The sequence below is a fragment of the Cherax quadricarinatus genome, chromosome 28, assembly GCF_038502225.1.
Source record: "Cherax quadricarinatus isolate ZL_2023a chromosome 28, ASM3850222v1, whole genome shotgun sequence".
NCBI lineage: Eukaryota > Metazoa > Arthropoda > Malacostraca > Decapoda > Parastacidae > Cherax > Cherax quadricarinatus.
The window spans coordinates 5,997,914-6,024,043 of NC_091319.1; the positions used below are offsets into that span (position 1 = coordinate 5,997,914).

Consider the following 26,130-nt stretch of genomic DNA (forward strand, 5'->3'; position numbering starts at 1 on the left):
AATAACATACATAACATGTATTGTGTATCTGCTCACTAACAAAAAAATGACAAATGACAGGAAAAAATTAGATACTGTACTTGTTATTAAAAAGGGACAATTCCAGAATTTTATGTAGCCCCATGAATATTCTTTACTTGAGCCTAACATAATCTTAAAGAATTTTTTTTTTACCCTGCGAGTTGCAAATACAGTGGACCCCCGCATAACGATGGCATCACATAGCGATTTTTCCGCATACCGCTTACTTTTATCGCAAAATTTTTGCCGCGCATACCGATTAAAAACCCGCTCACCGATTTTCGTCCGAGACGCGTCCAATGTGCCCTCACATGTGCCACCCGTCCCATTGTTTACCAGCCAGCCTCCGCGGTAACATCCAAGCATACACTCGGAATATTTCGTATTATTACAGTGTTTTCGGTGCTGTTTCTGGAAAATAAGTGACCATGGGCCCCAAGAAAGCTTCTAGTGCCAACCCTGTGGTAAAAAGGGTGAGAATTAGTATGGAAATTAAGAAAGATTTTGAAGGGTTTGGGGCTAACCCTGAGAAGCCTATGCCAGTTGTGGAATCCATTGTGCCTACTTCAAAGATTAAGGAAATGTGTGCACAGTGGGTTGAACTGCAAACCTTTATAGATGAAAATCACCCTGACACAGCTGTTGCAAGCCGTGCTGGTGACTATTTCAATGACAATGTTGTGGCCCATTTTAGACAAATCGTAAAGGAACGGGAGGTACAGAGCTCTATGGACAGATTTGTTGTGCGACAGAGGTCCAGTGACTCTCAAGCTGGTCCTAGTGGCATTAAAAGAAGAAGGGAAGTAACCCCGGAAAAGGACTTGCTACCTCAAGTCGTAATGGAAGGGGATTCCCCTTCTAAACAGTAAGAAGATAATGCTCTCCCCTCCTCCCATCCCATCAATCATCACCAGATCTTCAATAAAAGTAAGTGTCATGTAATTGTGCATGCCTTTTTCAGTTTGTGTGTATTAAAATTAACATTTCATGTGGTAAAAAAAAATTTTTTTCATACTTTTGGGCGTCTTGCACGGATTAATTTTATTTCCATTATTTCTTATGGGGAAAATTCATTCGCATAACGATTATTTCGCATAACAATTATCCCTCTTGCACGGATTAAAATCGTTAACCGGGGGTCCACTGTAATTGCGTAATGTAAATTTAGTTCACAGTTATGCAGGAGCAAAGACGATTATTTGGAGCAAAAGTTGAATCAAAAGATACGAGCTGCTTTAGAATTCCATGCCCAAATGTTACTACTGCTTATATCCAGGTACTCCGAAGAAAAAACCATGAACACATACCTCCGAGCGATCCTTGCCCCTGTAACGTATTCGGCCAGTGAGTGGATCCTTCTGGTTATGCCTAGGGTTCCTCTCTACTGGCTTCAACACTTGACCTCTTATTAATTCCTGGTTGATATCCTCAAACACAACTGTTCCAGGATTCAATTTTACCATGTTGGTTGCAACTTCTTTGCCCTGCAAATGAAATATACAACTATAATCACACAAATATGCTAAAGCTGGCAATTCAGCTCCAAAAGGATAACTAAACATTCAGTTAACACTATTGTTTTGTTCAAGGGTTTTCTTATTTTATTTTCATTTATTAAGTTCCCAAATTCCATCATTTGTCCTCTTTGCCATTCACAATAGTACTTATTTTATAAAGAATTAGAGTTCCATTTTTCACATCCTTCAGGAACCCCTAAGTAGTAGACAAGAGAGGGGCAGGGGACATCTTAAGAAAGGCTGAAGGGAAGGAGTGAAAAAAGTTTTGAGGAAGGAGCTTCAACAACATCTAGAAGGCATGTGTGAGCATGTTAGGTTGGAGCAAGAGGGATAAAGGATTGCTGGGATTTGATGCGCTGTTGTGAGAGAGTAAGGTAATATTTATGAACAGTGGTCACCCACACAGAAAATGAGACAGACTATGCGACTTAGTGATTCTGTTGGTACCGTACACTCACCTCATTTTTATTACTTTTTGTCTAATACATGGCTCGCAAAACACTTCTCTCCTACATAAAGCTTAGACTAAAAATCAAGAATCACTTCATTCAAAAATTTATTTACTGGTACTTACATTGCGGGTCTGAATGAAGAACTCAACGTCATCACCTAGCTTCAGCCCTCCAGGAATATTCTTAGCCTCAGAGAAGTGAAAGAAGATCTCGTCCACAACATCTGCTCGCTCAATGAATCCATATGAATCTTTGATAGTACTAACAACCCCTTGGTATTTGACAGGCTGTGCAGGATTCTCCAAGCGCACATGGCGTGCAGCTAGGTTGCCAGTCCTATTTCAAGGTACAGTATAATCATTATACATACCAAATGCATTAAATAAGTGAAACACACAACTTTACTAACATTTACATGGACTAAGCAAGTGCCAAAGAATACTAAACAGTATTAAACATCCACACATGTTAATCAGGTGTAAGAAGCTTATGACGACGTGATGGTGATAAATTTCAAGTAACAAGTACATACAGTATATGCAAGTTCCCAAATAATGGTGAGTGAACTGCCATCACAATGAAATATACAACTTGTATGCTAATTCATCAGTTTACTTAATGAAATTACCAGTTAACTTACATTACAGTTAGGGAACTATGGACCTCAGAGAATTTACACAGTTCAATTCTAGCCTTTTAACCCTTTGAGGGTCCAGACCCCTAATCTGGAAATTCCCCACAGGAAAAAAAAAATTCTTACGAAATAGTAGACAATGTTTTTATGAAGGTAATAAAACAAAAAGTATTAAATTTGATGGAAAACTTACAGAATTGTGCTATCGCGAAGCTAGCGGTCTCGGCGATATTTACGCATCGGCAATTTCACCCACCTTGAGCCCTATTTTGGGCCAATTCCATTGTTCCAGTCAACCGAACTCATAGGTATTTCACTAGAACTACCTTTATTTACCTATTTCAACTACCCAATAAAGTGATCTGAAATTACTAATCTGGCCAATTTCTCTCAAAATTCAAAAAAGGTCAATTCCAAAATGGGGTCCAGAATAAACGATGCAGGCATTCCTGGCACTAAAATAACATTTCCTCTGTTTGTTAGTTATATTTCCAGGCTTTACAGATGAAATCCATTTTTATTTTTTATTCACAAAGAATTTTTATTCACACCAAAAAATAAACAAATTACTGTTATGCAATATTGTAATAAATGTATGAATAATATCAGCACATTCGTGAACGCACATTAGACCCACCAGCAGACGTGTGTTGGAAATGTGATGTGATTTGTTTACTCAGAACATTTCTGCCACTCTGAGCTCAATTTCAAGCTATTTTCATTACTAAAACTAATCAAAATCATCTCTATTTCTGTAACAGATAGGAGTGAATGGAGACGAATGGTTTTTGGGAGCTGACGAGCTGTTGGAGTGTGAGCAGGGTAATATTTAGTGAAGGAATTCAGGGAAACTAGTTATTTTTATATAGCCAGACTCAAGTACTGGAAATGGGAAGTACAATGCCTGCACTTTAAAGGAGTGGTTTGGGATATTGGCAGTTTGGAGGGATATGTTATATATGCTTCTAAACTCTTGTATCTTGGCACCTCTGCAAAGACAGTTATTATGTATGAGTGAGGTGAAAGTGTTGAATGATGATGAAAGTATTTTCTTTTTTGGGGGGATTTTTTCTTTTTTGGGTCATCCTGCCTCAGTGGGAGACGGCCAACTTGTTGGAAAAAAAATAAATCTTTCCATTCTACCAAATGAGATGAAATCCCGAATACATCTGTAAAAGCCATATGAAAATACAGTACACCACAAAGTCACAATTTTAATCCAAAAAGTCGCCATTTTTTTCTCATTATGCACTGCATGCTTCAGGCTTTGTTTTATATGGAGCACATTTACCACATACACGCATTCTTTCATAGCTAGGCCCAAATTTACTTCTCACAGCTTATCTGACCAAGTTGAGCTCATGTAGAACTACGGCTTGGACCCTGGCTTCAAACCATAGAACTACAGGATGGACCCTCAAAAGGTTAAAGTACTACAACAATATTCTTTTAACTCATCACTTACTCTCCAGCTACCTTTGTGAAGAGTATGATCACCACAGTTCATTGTCATGTATTTGTATCACAGTGATCTTGAAATATACTTCCAGTACTTATAATTTCCTCACTGCAACATTTGAGGTCACACATCATACTTCACAATCACAGTGTCAGTGCAACTATACTCAGATACATTCCTACTTTTCCACTCACTGACAACTTTGTTCTTTAAATTCTTTTGTTACATTCCATATATGTACTAATCTAGTAATTTCTTACCTTGCAATGTTCATATTAGCTTAATTTTTTCTACCTTTTTGTGCAATAAGTTACATCATCTAGACCCATACTCTGTATAACATCTTACTTTGTATTTACCTGCATTGTTTAACTGATTAACTTAAATTTTTACCTTATTTTGCCTTATAAGTTATCCTGTCAGACTACAACTCTGTACATTGTCCTTAATTTCATTACTGATTTTATCTGTAGTCAAACCAACTAAGTACATTTACCAATACCTTTACTTCACCCATCTCTTATTCCCACTTCAAATTTTATGAATGTTGACACTGACATTGATTTAAATTTTTTTTTTTTTTAACAAGTCAGCCATCTCCCACCGAGGCAGGGTGACCCAGAAAGAAAGAAAATCCCCAAAAAGAAAATATTTTCATCATCATTCAACACTTTCACCACACTCACACATAATCACTGTTTTTGCAGGTGCTCAGAATACAACAGTTTAGAAGAATATACGTATATAAAGATACACAACATATCCCTCCAAACTGCCAATATCCTAAACCCCTCCTTTAAAGTGCAGGCATTGTACTTCCCATGTCCAGGACTCAAGTCCGGCTATATAAAATAACTGGTTTCCCTGAATCCCTTCACTAAATATTACCCTGCTCACACTCCAACAGCTTATCAGGTCCCATATACCATTCGTCTCCATTCACTCCTATCTAACACGCTCACGCACGCTTGCTGGAAGTCTAAGCCCCTCGCCCACAAAACCTCCTTTACCCCCTCCCTTCACCTTTTCGAGGACAACCCCTACCCCGCCTTCCTTCCCCTACAGATTTATACGCTCTCCATGTCATTCTACTTTGATCCATTCTCTCTAAATGACCAAACCACCTCAACATCCCCTCTTCAGCCCTCTGACTAATACTTTTATTAACTTCACACCTTCTCTTAATTTCCACACTCCGAATTTTCTGCATAATACTTACACCACACATTGCCCTTAGACAGGACATCTCCACTGCCTCCAACCGCCTCCTCGCTGCAGCATTTACAACCCAAGCTTCACACCCATATAAGAGTGTTGGTACTACTATACTTTCATACATTCCTTCTTTGCCTCCAAAGATAACATTTTTTGTCTCCACATATACCTCAATGCACCACTCCCCTTTTTTCTTTCATCAATTCTATGATTAACCTTATCCTTCATAAATCCATCCGCTGACACGTTATCTCCCAAATATCTGAAAACATTTACTTCTTCCATACTCCTCCTCCCCATTTTGATATCCAATTTTTCTTTATCTAAATCATTTGATACCCTCATCACCTTACTCTTTTCTATGTTCACTTTCAACTTTCTACCTTTACACACACTCCCAAATTCGTCCACTAACCTTTGCAATTTTTCTTTAAATCTCCTATGTTATGTAAATGGTAATCAATACTTCCCTGAAAATAACTGTCTATGCCACACAGCAAATCATGCAAAAACTCTTCTCAGCAACACCAGGAATATATCAATATTCAGCTACAATATTAGATTCCTGAGTAAACTACTGTTAATTATTACTTTCATGACCAATGCCTGCACGTGTATTTTATATAATTTTTTTTTTCACACGCCGGCCATCTCCCACCGAGGCAGGGTGACCCGAAAAAGAAACACTTTCAACATCATATGGCATTATAAATGTTCAAGCTTAATGAAAATTATTACAATATTAATATTAATGGCTACTCTTATTAAAGCACGTTAAGCGTGAAATGAGAGGAGTGACTCTGAGATTTTAAAATGCTGTTGGGAAGATAATATCTGAAGGTACACTAGGAAACCAACTAGCTGGAACTAGAGTTTTCGGAGTTAGAAAGTACAGTGCCTGCAATTTGGAAGTGGGATGGGGATGATGTGAATCCGTGGAACCATAATGCACTGTACAGAGCAGATAATTTCTGAATGGCAGCTGGTGATAATGAAGACTTTTGTCATAAACTTTCAGAAACTTTCTTTGCTGGTATCTGTGGTTTTGTATAATGTACTATAGGAAATTTATTGATGTAGGATAATGACTGTACAGTATTTATATAGATTATATATGACATTAAAAGTCTTTAATTATAGACATAAACTAACAGAGTATTAGAAAAAAAAATCTTCACCAAACATTTCTCTCTTGTTTTGCATAACCAAATATACAAAGATTCCCAAATGCACTGTATATCTTTATTCTTATTATTATTATTATTAAAAGTAGTAGGTTGGTAGACAGCAACCACCCAGGGAGGTACTACCGTCCTGCCAAGTGAGTGTAAAACAAAAGCCTGTAATTGTTTTACATGATGGTAGGATTGCTGGTGTCTTTTGTCTGTCTCATAAATATGCAAGATTACAGGCATGTCTTGCTACTTCTACTTACACTTAGGTCACACTACACATACATATACAAGTTTATTTATACACACTCATCTGAGTTTTCTTTGATTTTCTCTTAATAGTTCTTGGTCTTATTACTTTTCCTTTTATATCCATGGGGAAGTGGAATAAGAATCTTTCCTCCGTAAGCCATGCGTGTTGTAAAAGTCAACTAAAATGCCGGGAACAATGGGCTAGTAACCCCTTTTCCTGTAAAGATTACTAAAAAGAATAAGAAGAAGAAAATTGTCAAAGTGGGAAGTCTGAATGTGCGTGGATGTTGTGCAAATAAGAAAGAGACGATTGTGGATGTTATGAATGAGAAGAAGCTGGATGTCCTGGCTTTAAGTGAAACAAAGCTGAAGGGGGTGGGAGAGTTTCAATGGAGAGGAATAAATGGGATTAGGTCAGGGGTTTCAAATAGAGTTAGAGCTAAAGAAGGAGTAGCAATAATGTTGAAGGATAAGCTATGACAGGAAAAGAGGGACTACAAATGTATTAATTCAAGGATTATGTGGAGTAAAATAAAGATTGGATGTGAAAATGGGTTATACTAAGCGTGTATGCACCTGGAGAAGAGAGAAGTGTACAGGAGAGAGAGATTTTGGGAAATGTTGAGTGAATGCGTGGGGAGTTTTGAATCAAGTGTGAGAGTAATGGGGGTTGGGGATTTAAATGCTAAAGTGGGTAAAAATGTTGTGGAGGTAGTAGGTAAATTTGGGGTGCCAGGGGTAAATGTAAATGGGGAGCCTTTAATTGAGCTATGTGTAGAAAGAGATTTGGTAATAAGTAATACATATTTTATGAAAAAGAGGATAAATAAATATACAAGGTATGATGTAGCACGTAATGAAAGTAGTTTGTTAGATTATGTATTGGTGGATAAAAGGTTGATGGGTAGGCTCCAGGATGTACACGTTTATAGAGGGGTAACTGATATATCGGATCATTATTTAGTTATAGCTACAGTTAAAGGTAGATGGGAAAAGAGGAAGGTGGCAACAACAAATAAGAGGGAGGTGAAAGTGTATAAACTAAGGGAGGAGGAAGTTCGGGTGAGATATAAGCGACTATTGGCAGAAAGGTGGGCTAGTGCAAAGATGAGTAGTGGGGGGGTTGAAGAGGGATGGAATAGTTTTAAAAATGCAGTATTAGAATGTGGGGCAGAAGTTTGTGGTTACAGGAGGGTGGGGGCAGGAGGAAAGAGGAGTGATTGGTGGAATGATAAAGTAAGGCGTGTGATAAAAGAGAAAAAGGTAGCTTATGAGAGGTTTTTACAAAGCAGAAGTGTTATAAGAAGAGCAGAGTATATGGAGAGTAAAAGAAAGGTGAAGAGAGTGGTGAGAGAGTGCAAAAGGAGAGCAGATGATAGAGTGGGAGAGGCACTGTCAAGAAATTTTAATGAAAATAAGAAAAATTTTGGAGTGAGTTAAACAAGTTAAGAAAGCCTAGGGAAAGTATGGATTTGTCAGTTAAATACAGAGTAGCGGAGTTAGTAGATGGGAAGAGGGAGGTATTAGGTAGATGGCGAGAATATTTTGAGGAACTTTTAAATGTTGAGGAAGAAAGGGAGGCGGTAATTTCATGCAGTGGCCAGGGAGGTATACCATCTTTTAGGAGTGAAGAAGAGCACAATGTAAGTGTGGGGGAGGTACGTGAGGCATTACGTAGAATGAAAGGGGGTAAAGCAGCTGGAACTGATGGGATCATGACAGAAATGTTAAAAGCAGGGGGAAGGGATATAGTGGTGGAGTGGTTGGTACTTTTGTTTAATAAATGTATGAAAGAGGGGAAGGTACCTAGGGATTGGCAGAGAGCATGTATAGTCCCTTTATATAAAGGGAAAGGGGACAAAAGAGATTGTAAAAATTATAGAGGAATAAGTTCACCGAGTATACCAGGAAAAGTATACGGTAGGGTTATAACTGAAAGAATTAGAGGTAAGACAGAAGGTAGGATTGCGGATGAGCAGGGGGGGTTACAGAGTGGGTAGGGGATGTGTAGATCAAGTGTTTACATTGACGCATATATGTGAACAGTATTTAGATAAAGGTAGGGAAGCTTTTATTGCATTTATGGATTTAGAAAAGGCATATGATAGAGTGGATAGAGGAGCAATGTGGCAGATGTTGCAAGTATATGGAATAGGTGGTAAGTTACTAAATGCTGTAAAGAGTTTTTATGAGGATAGTGAGGCTCATGTTAGGGTGTGTAGAAGAGAGGGAGAATACTTCCCGGTAAAAGTAGGTTTTAGACAGGGATGTGTAATGTCACCATGGTTGTTTAATATATTTATTGATGGGGTTGTAAAAGAAGTAAATGCTAGGGTGTTCGGGAGAGGGGTGGGATTAAATTATGGGGAATCAAATTCAAAATGGGAATTGACACAGTTACTTTTTGCTGATGATACTGTGCTTATGGGAGATTCTAAAGAAAAATTGCAAAGGTTAGTGGATGAGTTTGGGAATGTGTGTAAAGGTAGAAAGTTGAAAGTGAACATAGAAAAGAGTAAGGTGATGAGAGTATCAAATGATTTAGATAAAGAAAAATTGGATATCAAATTGGGGAGGAGGAATATGGAAGAAGTGAATGTTTTCAGATACTTGGGAGTTGACGTGTCGGCGGATGGATTTATGAAGGATGAGGTTAATCATAGAATTGATGAGGGAAAAAAGGTGAGTGGTGCGTTGAGGTATATGTGGAGTCAAAAAACGTTATCTATGGAGGCAAAGAAGGGAATGTATGAAAGTATAGTAGTACCAACTCTCTTATATGGATGTGAAGCTTGGGTGGTAAATGCAGCAGCGAGGAGACGGTTGGAGGCAGTGGAGATGTCCTGTCTAAGGGCAATGTGTGGTGTAAATATTATGCAGAAAATTCGGAGTGTGGAAATTAGGAAAAGTGTGGAGTTAATAAAAGCATTAGTCAGAGGGCAGAAGAGGCCTTGTTGAGGTGGTTTGGTCATTTAGAGAGAATGGATCAAAGTAGAATGACATGAAAAGCATATAAATCTATAGGGGAAGGAAGGAGGGGTAGGGGTCGTCCTCGAAAGGGTTGGAGAGACGGGGTAAAGGAGATTTTGTGGGCGAGGGGCTTGGACTTCCAGCAAGTGTGCGTGAGCGTGTTAGATAGGAGTGAATTGAGACGAATGGTACTTGGGACCTGACAATCTGTTGGAGTGTGAGCAGGGTAATATTTAGTGAAGGGATTCAGGGAAACCGGTTATTTTCATATAGTCGGACTTGAGTCCTGGAAATGGGAAGTACAATGCCTGCACTTTAAAGGAGGAGTTTGGGATATTGGCAGTTTGGAGGGATATGTTGTGTATCTTTATACGTATATGCTTCTAAACTGTTGTATTCTGAGCACCTCTGCAAAAACAGTGATAATGTGTGAGTGTGGTGAAAGTGTTGAATGATGATGAAAGTATTTTCTTTTTGGGGATTTTCTTTCTTTTTTGGGTCACCCTGCCTCGGTGGGAGACGGCCGACTTGTTGGAAAAAAAAAAAAATCTTTATTACTGTTTCACAAAAAACTCGTGTCCAAAACTCCTTCAGGGTTAAGTGAAATGTAACAAAACTTAAAGATCAAAATATCTTGAAGTCATACCTTTGGTTGGTAGCTATCTGGAAACTGACTTTGTCTCCTGGTTTGAGAGTAACGTATCCCTCAACATCTTCTTTGCCATAGGGGAGAAAGAAACATTCGCCACGGTTCTCGTAAGTAATCCTTCCCTGGTGTTCTCCTCCTGACTCGCTACGTAACTCAGTTGTCACAATACCAATCACTCTCTCCTCACTAAGCACCTAATTATATGAAAAACTAAAATTAAAAAAAAAAAAAAAAAAAATGAAAATCAATTTTGAAAAAAGTTTAGCATAGAGTGTGAATACGTAAAGATTATATACAGGGGTCCATAAATAACAAAAAAAGGCACAATACCGTGACTGGACCCGCACATAGGAGAGAGAAGCTTACGACGATGTTTCGGTCCAACTTTGTAAATGGTCCAAGTTGGACCGAAACGTCATCGTAAGCTCCTCTCTTCTATGTGTGGGTTATTTGTGTATTATATACAGTGGAACCTCTACTTATGAGTGCATCCACATGCGAGTTTTTCCAGATATGAACAGCAGCTCTGTTGATTTTTTGCATCCAGACGCGAGCGAAATTTCCAGATGCAAGCGGGCCTCAAGGGAGGTTCCTTGACGCTGGTGAGGGGGCTCTTGCTCTTGATCTAAGGAATTTTATCTAAGTTGTGTTGGACTATCTTACTGAAACTTGGGCAACGTATGATGGAAAGATGCTTAACGTACACCAAAAATGAAAGAAATCAGACCATAAATAACGAAGTTCACTTCTCAGCCACTAGCCTTCCCTTAGCGGTATATTTTCATATGTTTTTTATGGCTGTATTCTTGTTTTTATGATCTCGTTTGATAGAATGGAAGATATACTATAGAAATATATATTTTTTTTTTATTTTTATCATCACACTGGCCGATTCCCACCAAGGCAGGGTGGCCCGAAAAAGAAAAACTTTCACCATCATTCACTCCATCACTGTCTTGCCAGAAGGGTGTTTTACACTACAGTTTTTAAATTGCAACATTAACACCCCTCCTTCAGAGTGCAGGCACTGTACTTCCCATCTCCAGGACTCGAGTCCGGCCTGCCGGTTTCCCTGAACCCCTTCATAAATGTTACTTTGCTTACACTCCAACAGCACGTCAAGTATTAAAAACCATTTGTCTCCATTCACTCCTATCAAACACGCTCACGCATGCCTGCTGGAAGTCCAAGCCCCTCGCACACAAAACCTCCTTTACCCCCTCCCTCCAACCTTTCCTAGGCCGACCCCTACCCCGCCTTCCTTCCACTACAGACTGATACACTCTTGAAGTCATTCTGTTTCGCTCCATTCTCTCTACATGTCCGAACCACCTCAACAACCCTTCCTCAGCCCTCTGGACAACAGTTTTGGTAATCCCGCACCTCCTCCTAACTTCCAAACTACGAATTCTCTGCATTATATTCAAAATAAAGATACCTAACTGTTGCATATGTGTCTTACCTAAACAACCTGTCGGTATTTTATACCATTTTATTGTTCATTATATTCACACCACACATTGCCCTCAGACATGACATCTCCACTGCCTCCAGCCTTCTACTCGCTGCAACATTCATCACCCATGCTTCACACCCATATAAGAGCGTTGGTAAAACTACTCTCATACATTCCCCTCTTTGCCTCCAAGGACAAAGTTCTTTGTCTCCACAGACTCCTAAGTGCACCACTCACCCTTTTCCCCTCATCAATTCTATGATTCACCTCATCTTTCATAGACTCATCCGCTGACACGTCCACTCCCAAATATCTGAATACATTCACCTCCTCCATACTCTCTCCCTCCAATCTGATATCCAATCTTTCATCACCTAATCTTTTTGTTATCCTCATAACCTTACTCTTTCCTGTATTCACTTTTAATTTTCTTCTTTTGCATACCTTACCAAATTCATCCACCAATCTCTGCAACTTCTCTTCACAATCTCCCAAGAGCACAGTGTCATCAGCAAAGAGCAACTGTGACAACTCGCACTTTATGTGTGATTCTTTATCTTTTAACTCCACGCCTCTTGCCAAGACCCTTGCATTTACTTCTCTTACAACCCCATCTATAAATATATTAAACAACCACAGTGACATCACGACATCATGACAGTAAGTACCTTGAAACTGAGCTCAAAATAGTAGAAGTGTTTGATTCTTTGGCGATGTTCAAGAGTAAACAAATGATGTCACCGTCCAATACCTGTCCGAGTGGCACTGCCCCTCAACCTTCACATATTGGAAAGCTCTTCAACATGCTAGCAAAAGTGGGAGCAGACATCATGACGTAACAGTGGCAGACAACATGAAGCAGCAGTGGCAGACCTTGTACCTTGAAAACAACATTGTTGTACCCTGGTAACAACAACAATGGCCACTGTCACCACCACTAGCCATATATGTAATGTCATGTATTTTATTCATTCTAGTGTATATATCACGTTTTTATGTCATTAACATTGTTTATTACGTCATATTAGATAAATTCTGATAGATAAATAGGCCGTAGACTTGATATTAGGGAAATTATTGAAGTACGTATTTTGTCATGCCTGGAATTCCACTGGAACGGATTAATTCCATTTCAATTAATTTAAATGAGGAAAATTGACTCTGCAAAAGAGTAAATCCAGATGCGAGCATAGTCACGGAACGGATTAAACTCTTAAGTAGAGGTTCCACTGTATCTAGTATAGCAATGTTACCATAATTAAAATTAGCAAGTAGCAGCAGGCCACAACCAGCAACAGCTTGGCCCAGAACCAGGCTGTGTTTACCTGGAGAGAGTTCCGGGGGTCAACGCCCCCGCGGCCCAGTCTGTGACCAGGCCTCCTGGTGGATCAGAGCCTGATCAACCAGGCTGTTACTGCTGGCTGCACGCAAACCAACGTACGAGCCACAGCCCGGCTGGTCAGGAACCAACTTTAGGTGCTTGTCCAGTGCCAGCTTGAAGACTGCCAGGGGTCTATTGGTAATCCCCCTTATGTATGCTGGGAGGCAGTTGAACAGTCTCGGGCCCCTGACACTTATTGTATGGTCTCTTAACGTGCTAGTGACACCCCTGCTTTTCATTGGAGGGATGTTGCATCGTCTGCCAAGTCTTTTGCTTTCGTAGTGAGTGATTTTCGTGTGCAAGTTCGGTACTAGTCCCTCTAGGATTTTCCAGGTGTATATAATCATGTATCTCTCCCGCCTGCGTTCCAGCGAATACAGGTTTAGGAACCTCAAGCGCTCCCAGTAATTGAGGTGTTTTATCTCCGTTATGCGCGCCGTGAAGGTTCTCTGTACATTTTCTAGGTCAGCAATTTCACCTGCCTTGAAAGGTGCTGTTAGTGTGCAGCAATATTCCAGCCTAGATAGAACAAGTGACCTGAAGAGTGTCATCATGGGCTTGGCCTCCCTAGTTTTGAAGGTACTCATTATCCATCCTGCCAATTTTCTAGCAGATGCAATTGATACAATGTTATGGTCCTTGAAGGTGAGATCCTCCGACGTGATCACTCCCAGGTCTTTGACGTTGGTGTTTCGCTCTATTTTGTGGCCAGAATTTTTGTACTCTGATTAAGATTTAATTTCCTCGTGTTTACCATATCTGAGTAATTGAAATTTCTCATCGTTGAACTTCATATTGTTTTCTGCAGCCCACTGGAAGATTTGGTTGGTGTCCACCTGGAGCCTTGCAGTGTCTGCAATGGAAGACACTGTCATGCAGATTCGGGTGTCATCTGCAAAGGAAGACACGGTGCTGTGGCTGACATCCTTGTCAGCCACAGCACAGCCCAGCCCAGCCCCATCCTTGTGGGGAAAGAAATCTCAAAAACCCATTAACAGCAAATCAAAGGTACATATACGTACTGTGAAATGTGTATATAACTGCTGTACTAATGCCTCATAATTTACAGAATTAAATAACTTGAATCATTAATTATTTTAAATCTACCTTATCAAGATGAATTAACATTTCCTTACCACTTCTGGAGAAATCTTAGTGACCGCTGATGCAATAGGCTTGCCCGTACGACGATCAAAGGTTACCTCAAACTCCACAGGATCTCCAATGCGGAGATGCTCTGTGTTGCCGTCAAACTGCGAGAAATGAAAGAAGAGCCTTGCCTGTCGCTCACAGCACTGAATGAACCCATACGTTTGCTGAAATAATACATGAGGATGTAGACAGAGTAAATTTAACATTTTATGATCTCAACTGGGAGCAGAAGAATGACAACACTATATTACAATATCATGAAAAATGGCAGGTGGAAGAGGCTATGAGTCAACAAATTTTGTCTATATCCATTATGAAGGGAGAAAGGCAAGTAAAAAAAAAGGGGGGGGAGGGGCAAAATGATTTTCCAGTACATGAATCAAACTATATTACAAGTCATCTGTGAAGCATAGAAGGGGGAAAAATTAAAAAAAAAAAAAAAACAATATGTACAGAGATGTCTGCTCTCATTAAGTTATAAAACAGCAAAAGGTGCTGAAGAAATTAAATTTAGTACCAAACTGTACAGTTAACTGACATAAGCACAATATAACTCAACAATAACTATCAAATTTGATTAATACTTACTAACAGTTTCTCGATGATACCAGTCTCTCGCACGCTCTGACTATTATTACTTGACATTCCATTGCTATGCGAATAAGAATTAGTGGTCTCTTGACCATTTGATTCTGCTGGAAAACCATTGGCATTGAGAGTGAATGTTCCAATCTTGAAGTCTGGAACAGGAGGAGTGTACTGGGAGCTTGAGTTAGAATTATAATAACTGGATGAGGAAGATAACTGTGGAGAACGAGGAGGGCCCTGAGACTGTGGTGGTGGCGGTGGTGGCTGCTGCTGCTGTTGGTGCTGCTGCTGCTGCTGCTGTGAATGCTGTGAATGCTGCTGCTGCTGCTGCTGCTGCTGCTGCTGCTGTTGCTGCTGCTGCTGTTGCTGTTGCTGCTGTTGTTGCTGCTGTTGCTGCTGCTGCTGCTGCTGCTGCTGCTGCTGAGTATGTTGCTGTGAATGCTGTTGTGAATGGTTATTAGCTTGATGATTCGACTGGTGGCTTGACTGGTGAACAGACTGATTGGATTGTTGATTAGATTGGTGATTATTCATATGGGAGGAAAATACATTATGTTGTGGTGTAGGACATATAAAGCTGGGAGACAGTGGAGCCATATTATTGCGAGATTGGTGGTGGTTAGAGAGTGGAGAATCATAGAAACCATTGTATCGACTGTGGTGTTGCAGGCTGCTCCCGTTGTATTCCAGTACTGCTGGTTCAGAGATTGGCGGCTGGAATAGGTTCCACTGAGGATCCATGGCTGGTGTCGATGTTACTACTGTATTTACAAACACTTAGTATATCTTCGCTCCTCTTGTCTTCACACTTACTTCGTAGGAACAAGGATTACATAAGATGCTTCACAGATGAACCACTACATAGGATGCTTGATCAAAAATATTGTTGCTGCTTTGATTCACTTTATGTTTAAGAGCATAAGGAGTATTTTCAGATTCACAAAAGGCAAGCTTTACAATCCAAAATAAATTTGACATCCATATCACTGGACAAGGTAAAAACTAAATAAAAAAAAAGTTTATTTGACCAGAAGGCAGACTTTCAGGATAAACAATACATCTAACACTCGGACTTTGGTCAACAAAGATTCTACGTAACACAGATTCTTGCGACGAGACTGGTTTACAAAATGCTCAATAAATAGAAGGGGGCGGCATTTGAAAAAAAAGCACTTCTTTTGTGACAGAATGTGTAAGAGAAGACTTTGTGGTGATTTGGCGGTGATAACTGTCTTGTATGGGGGGTGGTGGTCCTCAGATGTCACTCAGTTGCTTGTGCCGTGCTTTGGTGCCAATAGTGCAGGCCAGGCTTGGGTTTGAAACTTAAGTATTGCAGTAGTTTCCTTCTACCAGAATGAATGCTATGACTTGGCAGTTGTGTTTCTTTGGGTTGGCTTGCAGAGGTTGCTTATATTTTGCTACATCTAGGTAGGCTTGATTTGTTAGTGAGAACTTGTGGACTTCTAATCTAATTGAATTTTGCTTGGCTGCTGTTTAGTTGATGTTAATTAATCAAGTCTTCTGATGTTCAGACTCGACTGAAAATACAGGAAAGGGCATCAAAATACAATGGTCTAATTGTACAAAAAATGTATTAGATAAAACGGAGAACTTCAAATCACAAAAATGCAAAATAATAATATATTAAAAATCAAGACATTCAATAAAGCTGTGTGACAAAGTCACCAACTCAGAGCAAGTCACTAGGCCATTTTTCTTACTTAATATATGCTTTCCAAAACGTTTGAAAAGAATGTGCAGTGCATTCACAGTGTACAAGTTCAGTAGCAGACGATGACAACCTTGTTTGGATTATTAACCCAGATTAGCAGCCCATAATTTTACATTATCATATTTACACTAATTTCACACTCCAATGCTTTTCTCAGTCATGTACCTGCATTTCTACAATTGGTGACATAATAAACTGAAAAATTACTTTAAAGTTTTGTAATGCTGATCTTAACTGAAGCTCACCCATGACAAAAGTCATTTGTGTTGGTGAGTCACCACTGCTTCAGCCATAGTGAACTGTACTGAACAACAGGCAACACTGCTGCACACCTCCAGACACAACCTACTACATCTAAAGGAGCAGGGGTCATACAGCACAAGCCAACATAAATCTTAACAAGCAACATTTCACACTATTTTATTACAATACTACTTGGTTATTACTTTCTCAAATGAATTCATCTTTAGCACTGTGCATGTTTGTTTGGTATAGAGGTGGCAAGCTCCTATATGTTTGGTACAATTTGGAAAGGAAATGCAGCTTTTATTTTTATATTTTTCTTTGATTTGGCTATATCAAATGCACTTATCTTTAGGTTTTTACATGGAGAGTGCCTATATGTTTGGTAGAATTTAGATAAAAAAATGTGACTTATTTTTACTATGTTTACACACGTACTACCTAGTGTTGAGTCATAAGCCTCACTATATTTGACTCGGCTCATTAGGACCATACACTTCCTCCACCAAGCAAAACTCTTTGGATGTATTTTTGATGTATTAATTGGGATATTTTAAAAAGAGTAGTTTACCATTTTTTGGAGGTCTCGACTACATAACACTTTCCTGCATGTTCTTCACTTTACCATAATGCCATTTATTTCATAAGAATGTATCCCCAGCAATATGAGGGGGCTTACCATATCTGTCTTTACCTTAACTTAGCTTCCGAAAACACGTACACTGCTTGTATGCACATCAAGGAATATCTAGCATCTTCACCTACATAAAGTTTGTTAAAAGCTCTGCCAGGAATGGTGAAGATGGAATGTGCTGACATCCCTATCACTGCAAGTGGTTGCTCTTATGATGCCCATAAGTTTAGTGGTCTGTTAACACACTTGCTGATATATTCGTAGTCATCACTGTTGTCATTGCCTTGATGTCGGCCAGTAAAAGAGAATTGCAGTGAGATAAGCCTGTTAAGTATACTTTGCCCAGGTAAGTGTACAGTAGAATAAATTATTAAAGAGAGTTGGGGAAAATGAAGTATGAATGTTAAAGAAACAAGGCTGAATTGGGAAAGGAAGGCTGTGGAAGTACAGGAACACAAATAGTTACATAAATTATCATACACAGCAGTGTGTGTGTAGATTACCTAGGATACCTGGAGTTTACCTGGAGAGAGTTCCGGGGGTCAACGCCCCAGCGGCCCGGTCTGTGACCAGGCCTCCTGGTGGATCAGAGCCTGATCAACCAGGCTGTTACTGCTGGCTGCACGCAAACCAACGTACGAGCCACAGCCCGGCTGGTCAGGAACTGACTTTAGGTGCTTGGCCAGTGCCAGCTTGAAGACTGCCAGGGGTCTGTTGGTAATCCCCCTTATGTATGCTGGGAGGCAGTTGAACAGTCTTGGGCCCCTGATACTTATTGTATGGTCTCTTAACGTGCTAGTGACACCCCTGCTTTTCATTGGGGGATAACCCAAAAAGTCAGACAAAGTGGCATATTTCCATTGGGGTTCTTGCAATATCTTATTTAAATCTTAAAAATTAAAACAGGTAAGTCAGTCAACCATGTAAAAGCAGTTACAATAAAAGAAGATACTAGGAATAAGGTAAAATGAGTTATTTACATTAAAGAGATGATCAGATCACAGTAATGTTAGCTATACAAGAAATTACTTTCCTCCCTTTCTGTAGCTACATTCATTAGGTACCTTGTGGCTCTCTTTCTGAGCTGCCTAATGCTGTGATGGGATATGACATGTGCAGGCAGTCTGTTCTACTCCTTTACTGCTGTACAGTAAAATGTGTTTGAAGCCCGAGACTGTTCAACTGCCTCCCAGCACACATAAGGGGGATTACCAACAGACCCCTGGCAGTCTTCAAGCTGGCACTGGACAAGCACCTAAAGTCAGTTCCTGATCAGCCGGGCTGTGGCTCGTACGTTGGTTTGCGTGCAGCCAGCAGCAACAGCCTGGTTGATCAGGGGCTGATCCACCAGGAGGCCTGGTCACAGACCGGGCCACGGGGACGTTGACCCCCGAAACTCTCTCCAGGTAAACTCCAGGTAAACCTACTGTGGGTACTACAAAGTTGTGTACCCTTCCCCTAGTACTATACTCGCTTTGGTTCCCAGCCTTGACAAACTTGGCAGCAAGATATTTGGGACTTGTGAGCAATTTTATAAAATTTATTTAACTTCAGTTGTTTTACTCTGTCTTCAACATTCAGTATATCAAGTTGTTGAAATTCATCCTGGCCTACATGCTTTCTTGCACCCAATATACCTTTGATATACCTTTGAAGAGTTTTGAGTTTCTCTACTCTCTGAGCCTGGCTCATCTGATGCTTGCCTGGTCAACCAGGTTGCTGCTGGAGGCCCACTGCCCCACATACCCATCACAGCCTGGTTGATCTGGCACCTGGTGAAGATACTTATCCAGTTTCCTCTTGAAGGCTTTCAACTCCAGGATATCTCTCCATTTTGTTCTAGGCAATTCATAGTCTATCTTTCAGTTTTTTGTTAAGGCAGAGTATCATGAAGAGCAATTTATATGGCATTGTATAAGAGCTAGACACAGGGTCCTGCAAGCCTCAGTAGGTAGACGCTGTTCCCTATCAATTCTCCTGACATGCTTGGGTCAAAGGGGATTCTAAGATATTTCACCAAGGATACTGATAGGATGGGTTCCCCTTTACACATTAAAATTATTTACCCTTCTCAGTATATTTTTTGTGCCAAAGAGTATGGCTTCCATTTTCCCAAGGTGTAATGATAATGTTGTTTACTAACCAAGTCTTTGCTTTGAAGCAGAAAAGGCAAACAATAGGGTGGACTGAGAAACTATATGGCTGGTGTTATGAATGTAGTGAATGGGTGATAAGTTGCTGAACTGTAGGTTTTAACCACCATTCATTAATTCTGTAACTAAGCATATGCAAGAAATTTCTTGAAAGAACAGCAACTGGAGAATAAAAACCTTATATTTCGTATTACACTATTATATTATATTATATCATTGCTATATTATTACTATCATGATCTTTTTTTTCTATTATATTTACTAATCTGTTTTATTTTCAAAAGGTTTGTAGTGTTTTTATTAGCATTAAAAGACCATGAGGATTAATAACCCTAAAAAGCCAAGGAGTGACTTGCTTGTTGGAGCTTTTCGGATCCTTCTTCTACGATGTGGTGACCCGTGACACTTTAATGTGTAAGTGCAGAATGTATTCAGTTAGACAAATTGAAGCAGCAGGTGAAAAGAAACTTGCCTATACATACTGCCTCACCCAGGATTTGAACCTAAGTCTTTTTGGTTGTGAATCCAATAATGTACCACTGAGCTAAGGCACTCCAAACACACAGCTTTAAGAAATAATCACTGCATTAAACTCAATTATAGGCATAGAGGTGGTGATAAATTAAGTCAGAACCTGTGATAAATCAACAAAGCCATCATTTAAAAAATGGATAAAAAGTATGCAAGGAATGGCAGAAGTGTGCATAAAATATGAAAATGTCTCCATAATGGATTCAAATGATACCACTTTTATTTTCAAATGACTAGCTTTATTCAGATGAGCCATACAGAAATCCATAATAAACACTTATATTTTAAATTTTATAATAAAAGTATTCTAATTTCAGAGACAGTGTAACTGCGAATAAGCACAATAAAACTAAATATAATTTAGTGAGCTTTAAAAAACAGGCTGTGCATAGTCGTAAAAATATAATCAGCTGTAAATAAAACTATCTTCGCATGTGGCAGTAGGCCTACTGTACTGAACCTTTTGTTCTTTAACCCAGAATAAGTCGACGGAAAGCTAACTTGCTGACAAATATGCACGTGACCTAAATCTAGCTAGCTAAAGAGCTACTTACAGTGAAGGTGAGGGATAAAGGAAGCCTCATTAAAGGACCAAAGAATCTAAGAAACGCACTAAAAATGCGTCCTCACTCCCGCCCTAAAATTAGGTAGAACGAGAACGTTCTTATTTTCGTTACAAATGCTTTTGTTTCCCCCCTGAGCACTAGATCACCAAGATGCCAGCCCGTGGGTATGGAGTGTCAAGAAGGCATATGTAAAATAAAGCCCAGACTAGTATGATCTGTAAATGTCATTCAAGGACCTGGGCAGATGAGCACAAAAACATTGCCATCGTCTCCCTCGATGCTCCAGTTCTCCTCTCCTTCCTACATTACTCCCGCCATTTAAGATTTATCAGCACCGACTCGCATTCTCTACACGGCATGATGCTGGTGCTAGCGGGATGAAAAGGGTCTAGAGCATCGGGATAAGTGGCGAGACGAGGTTCAAACTTACCTCAGCACAGCACAGCACTGATGACATGCCGCCATCTTTAGGACTAACCAACCCCGTGCTGTGCCAAGGTTAACCACCATCCTCCCTCCCTCCCACCCTCCAGCCCCTCCTCATCGACCCTCACCCACAATAATACCAAAAATTAAACATCTCTCAAATTTCCTATTGGGGCCATCCAGCGTATTTATTTCCATGACACAGGTGGTGATAAAATAGGGAAGGCATAGGTACACTTGGCACCTATGTAATGGTTTGGTTCAGAGTCGCATGATGGCGCGCGCCACACTCCTCGCCATTCTGGCGCCTTATTTAAACCTCGTAGCGCCATAATCAATATTTTTTACACAAAAATGAGGTTGAGAGTTATTTTGCTTGGTAAACATAGAGGTTGGGGTCCAGTCCCTGGACCCATTATGTACCTCTGTAATCCTCTGACCACCGCCAGCAGGATGGCTACGAGATACATAAAGATAATCATCATAATAAAGATAATGAAGTAATTAACAAGTAGATTTACATAAAATATAATATTAACACTAATAACAATAATAATAATAATAATAAAATAATAATAATAATAATAATGTTATAATTATTATTATATAAATAATAATAATAATAATAATAATAATAATAATAATAATATTATTATTATTATTATTATTATTATTATTATTATTATTATTATTATATTAATAAAAATAATAATAATGTTATTATTATATTGCAATTATTATTGTTATTATTATAATTGTTTCAATTCAATGTCCACCAATATCCCATCCTTTTCCCATATTTCTATACTTACCCATCCTTCTTACCAAAGCTCTGGTCCTAAGTTCAAGTTCAAGTTATAACTATATACAGTTTACAAAAGATATATGTAAATATATATGTAGATATATGTAAATTTAATGTTAGGTTTAAGTTTTTCATTTATTTATTTTGGCGGGCTTCTTGGGTCCTAAATTTGCTTGTAACAGATAATTGAACTATAGATATGTAGATATAAATCCATATGTACTCCTGTTAACCCTTTGGGGCCTAGTTCCTAGGCCTTTTGTGCATCCATATGCTCCTGCGCTACCGTCCAAAGGATGGTTATGGAGTGCACAATAAACTAGCCACTTCAGTGTCAAAATCTAAAGAATCTCATGTGGCGTGCTATAATACTGGGGGTTTAGATCCCCGATTTCAAATTTTTAATGCTGATATTTTTTCCTCAAAGGAAGCTCTCCTTTGATTCTAGGATGCGTAGGTTTTAATGTACCAGTTTTATTAAACAAATTGGTTTCCGTGAAATATCTTTGTACTCTAGAAGTTTGGGTAATATCAAGAGATACCCATGCGCTCTTAAGGGGACAGAAATGCAGTATTATGGAATTCTTTGCTGGCTACATTTCACCCACGGAATGCGCTTTGGGACCGGGTGAAACATATTTGTGTTACCGTACCACATTTGGAAAGCATCACCAGCACTTATCGTATATTCAGACAATCTTGCACACACACATCTTACTGGCAGTCTCACCTTGCACTCTTACAGACAGACATCTTACTGGCAATCTTAAAGGCAATTATCTTACTGGTAGTCTTACACGCATTTTACTGGCAGTCTTTCAAATATCTTCGTGGCAGTCTTACAGACAGACAGTACTGATCTCATACAGGTTGTCAATAGTGTCGTGGTACCAACAAGGTGTGTATAAAGTTGCTTTTGTACATTTAAGGAAACTTTTTGCTCCGAATAACTTTTTGAGCCTCATGAAGGAAATGGAGGATTGAAGAAGCCATTCTTGGGGGTAGATTCCTGATACAAGGAATTTGGACATGTCCTCCTTTTAATTTGATGGAATCTGATTATCTTAACCCCAATGGTTTTACAGTCCTTCCCCATGAATGTAATGACTTTCCTAATCATTATGTATATCCTTGCAGGTACATTATGACTCTCTCACATATACTCTCGTCATTGCTGGTCCCATACCTGGAGTTTACCTGGAGAGAGTTCCGGGGGTCAACGCCCCCGCGGCCCGGTCTGTGACCAGGCCTCCTGGTGGATCAGAGCCTGATCAACCAGGCTGTTGCTGCTGGCTGCACGCAAACCAACGTACGAGCCACAGCCCGGCTGGTCAGGAACCGACTTTAGGTGCTTGTCCAGTGCCAGCTTGAAGACTGCCAGGGGTCTATTGGTAATCCCCCTTATGTATGCTGGGAGGCAGTTGAACAGTCTCGGGCCCCTGACACTTATTGTATGGTCTCTTAACGTGCTAGTGACACCCCTGCTTTTCATTGGGGGGATGTTGCATCGTCTGCCAAGTCTTTTGCTTTCGTAGTGAGTGATTTTCGTGTGCAAGTTCGGTACTAGTTCCTCTAGGATTTTCCAGGTGTATATAATCATGTATCTCTCCCGCCTGCGTTCCAGGGAATACAGGTTTAGGAACCTCAAGCGCTCCCAGTAATTGAGGTGTTTTATCTCCGTTATGCGCGCCGTGAAGGTTCTCTGTACATTTTCTAGGTCAGCAATTTCACCTGCCTTGAAAGGTGCTGTTAGTGTGCAGCAATATTCCAGCCTGGATAGAACAAGTGACCTGAAGAGTGTCATCATGGGCTTGGCCTCCCTAGTTTTGAAGGTTCTCATTATCCATCCTGTCATTTTTCTAGCAGATGCGATTGATACAATGTTATGGTCCTTGAAGGTGAGATCCTCCGACTTGATCACTCCCAGGTCTTTGACGTTGGTGTTTCGCTCTATTTTGTGGCCAGAATTTGTTTTGCACTCTGATGAAGATTTAATTTCCTCGTGTTTACCATACCTGGAGTTTACCTGGAGAGAGTTCCGGGGGTCAACGCCCCCGCGGCCCGGTCTGTGACCAGGCCTCCTGGTGGATCAGAGCCTGATCAACCAGGCTGTTGCTGCTGGCTGCACGCAAACCAACGTATGAGCCACAGCCTGGCTGGTCAGGAACCGACTTTAGGTGCTTGTCCAGTGCCAGCTTGAAGACTGCCAGGGGTCTGTTGGTAATCCCCCTTATGTATGCTGGGAGGCAGTTGAACAGTCTCGGGCCCCTGACACTTATTGTATGGTCTCTTAACGTGCTAGTGACACCCCTGCTTTTCATTGGGGGGATGTTGCATCGTCTGCCAAGTCTTTTGCTTTCGTAGTGAGTGATTTTCGTCTGCAAGTTCGGTACTAGTCCCTCTAGGATTTTCCAGGTGTATATAATCATGTATCTCTCCCGCCTGCGTTCCAGGGAATACAGGTTCAGGAACCTCAAGCGCTCCCAGTAATTGAGGTGTTTTATCTCCATTATGCGCGCCGTGAAGGTTCTCTGTACATTTTCTAGGTCAGCAATTTCACCTGCCTTGAAAGGTGCTGTTAGTGTGCAGCAATATTCCAGCCTAGATAGAACAAGTGACCTGAAGAGTGTCATCATGGGCTTGGCCTCCCTAGTTTTGAAGGTTCTCATTATCCATCCTGTCATTTTTCTAGCAGATGCGATTGATACAATGTTATGGTCCTTGAAGGTGAGATCCTCCGACATGATCACTCCCAGGTCTTTGACGTTGGTGTTTCGCTCTATTTTGTGGCCAGAATTTGTTTTGTACTCTGATGAAGATTTAATTTCCTCGTGTTTACTATATCTGAGTAATTGAAATTTCTCATCGTTGAACTTCATATTGTTTTCTGCAGCCCACCGAAAGATTCGGTTGATGTCCGCCTGGAGCCTTGCAGTGTCTGCAATGGAAGACACTGTCATGCAGATTCGGGTGTCATCTGCAAAGGAAGACACGGCGCTGTTTACCTGGAGTTTACCTGGAGAGAGTTTCGGGGGTCAACGCCCCCGCGGCCCGGTCTGTGACCAGGCCTCCTGGTGGATCAGCGCCTGATCAACCAGGCTGTTGCTGCTGGCTGCACGCAAACCAACGTACGAGCCACAGCCCGGCTGATCAGGAACTGTCTTTAGGTGCTTGTCCAGTGCCAGCTTGAAGACTGCCAGGGGTCTGTTGGTAATCCCCCTTATGTGTGCTGGGAGGCAGTTGAACAGTCTCGGGCCCCTGACACTTATTGTATGGTCTCTTAACGTGCTAGTGACACCCCTGCTTTTCATTGGGGGGATGGTGCATCGTCTGCCAAGTCTTTTGCTTTCGTAGTGAGTGATTTTCGTGTGCAAGTTTGGTACTAGTCCCTCTAGGATTTTCCAGGTGTATATAATCATGTATCTCTCCCTCCTGCGTTCCAGGGAATACAGGTTTAGAAACCTCAAGCGCTCCCAGTAATTGAGGTGTTTTATCTCCGTTATGCGCGCCGTGAAAGTTCTCTGTACATTTTCTAGGTCGGCAATTTCACCTGCCTTGAAAGGTGCTGTTAGAGTGCAGCAATATTCCAGCCTAGATAGAACAAGTGACCTGAAGAGTGTCATCATGGGCTTGGCCTCCCTAGTTTTGAAGGTTCTCATTATCCATCCTGTCATTTTTCTAGCAGATGCGATTGATACAATGTTATGGTCCTTGAAGGTGAGATCCTCCGACATAATCACTCCTAGGTCTTTGACGTTGGTGTTTCGCTCTATTTTGTGGCCAGAATTTGTTTTGTACTCTGATGAAGATTTAATTTCCTCATGTTTACCATATCTGAGTAATTGAAATTTCTCATCGTTGAACTTCATATTGTTTTCTGCAGCCCACTGAAAGATTTGGTTGATGTCCGCCTGGAGCCTTGCAGTGTCTGCAATGGAAGACACTGTCATGCAGATTCGGGTGTCATCTGCAAAGGAAGACACGGTGCTGTGGCTGACATCCTTGTCTATGTCGGATATGAGGATGAGGAACAAGATGGGAGCTAGTACTGTGCCTTGTGGGACAGAGCTTTTCACCGTAGCTGCCTCGGACTTTACTCTGTTGACGACTACTCTCTGTGTT

The 26,130-nt window shown here is 40.4% G+C and overlaps 1 protein-coding gene across 1 annotated transcript in view; it reads right to left on the minus strand.

The window, feature by feature from the left end:
- Nucleotides 1-21,285, minus strand: part of LOC128693149 (RNA-binding protein Unr) — a 73,786-nt gene extending 52,501 nt beyond the window's left edge. Inside the window, exons 1-6 of the mRNA XM_070089349.1 lie at nucleotides 21,208-21,285; nucleotides 14,919-16,456; nucleotides 14,315-14,494; nucleotides 10,339-10,535; nucleotides 2,113-2,326; nucleotides 1,329-1,505 (exon numbers count right to left, since the gene is read on the minus strand). Of these exons, the coding sequence (XP_069945450.1) occupies nucleotides 1,329-1,505; nucleotides 2,113-2,326; nucleotides 10,339-10,535; nucleotides 14,315-14,494; nucleotides 14,919-15,659 (1,509 nt within the window). The 5' untranslated portion in view covers nucleotides 15,660-16,456; nucleotides 21,208-21,285. The remainder of the gene's footprint in view (nucleotides 1-1,328; nucleotides 1,506-2,112; nucleotides 2,327-10,338; nucleotides 10,536-14,314; nucleotides 14,495-14,918; nucleotides 16,457-21,207) is intronic.
- Between the last annotated feature and the right edge of the window lie 4,845 nt (nucleotides 21,286-26,130).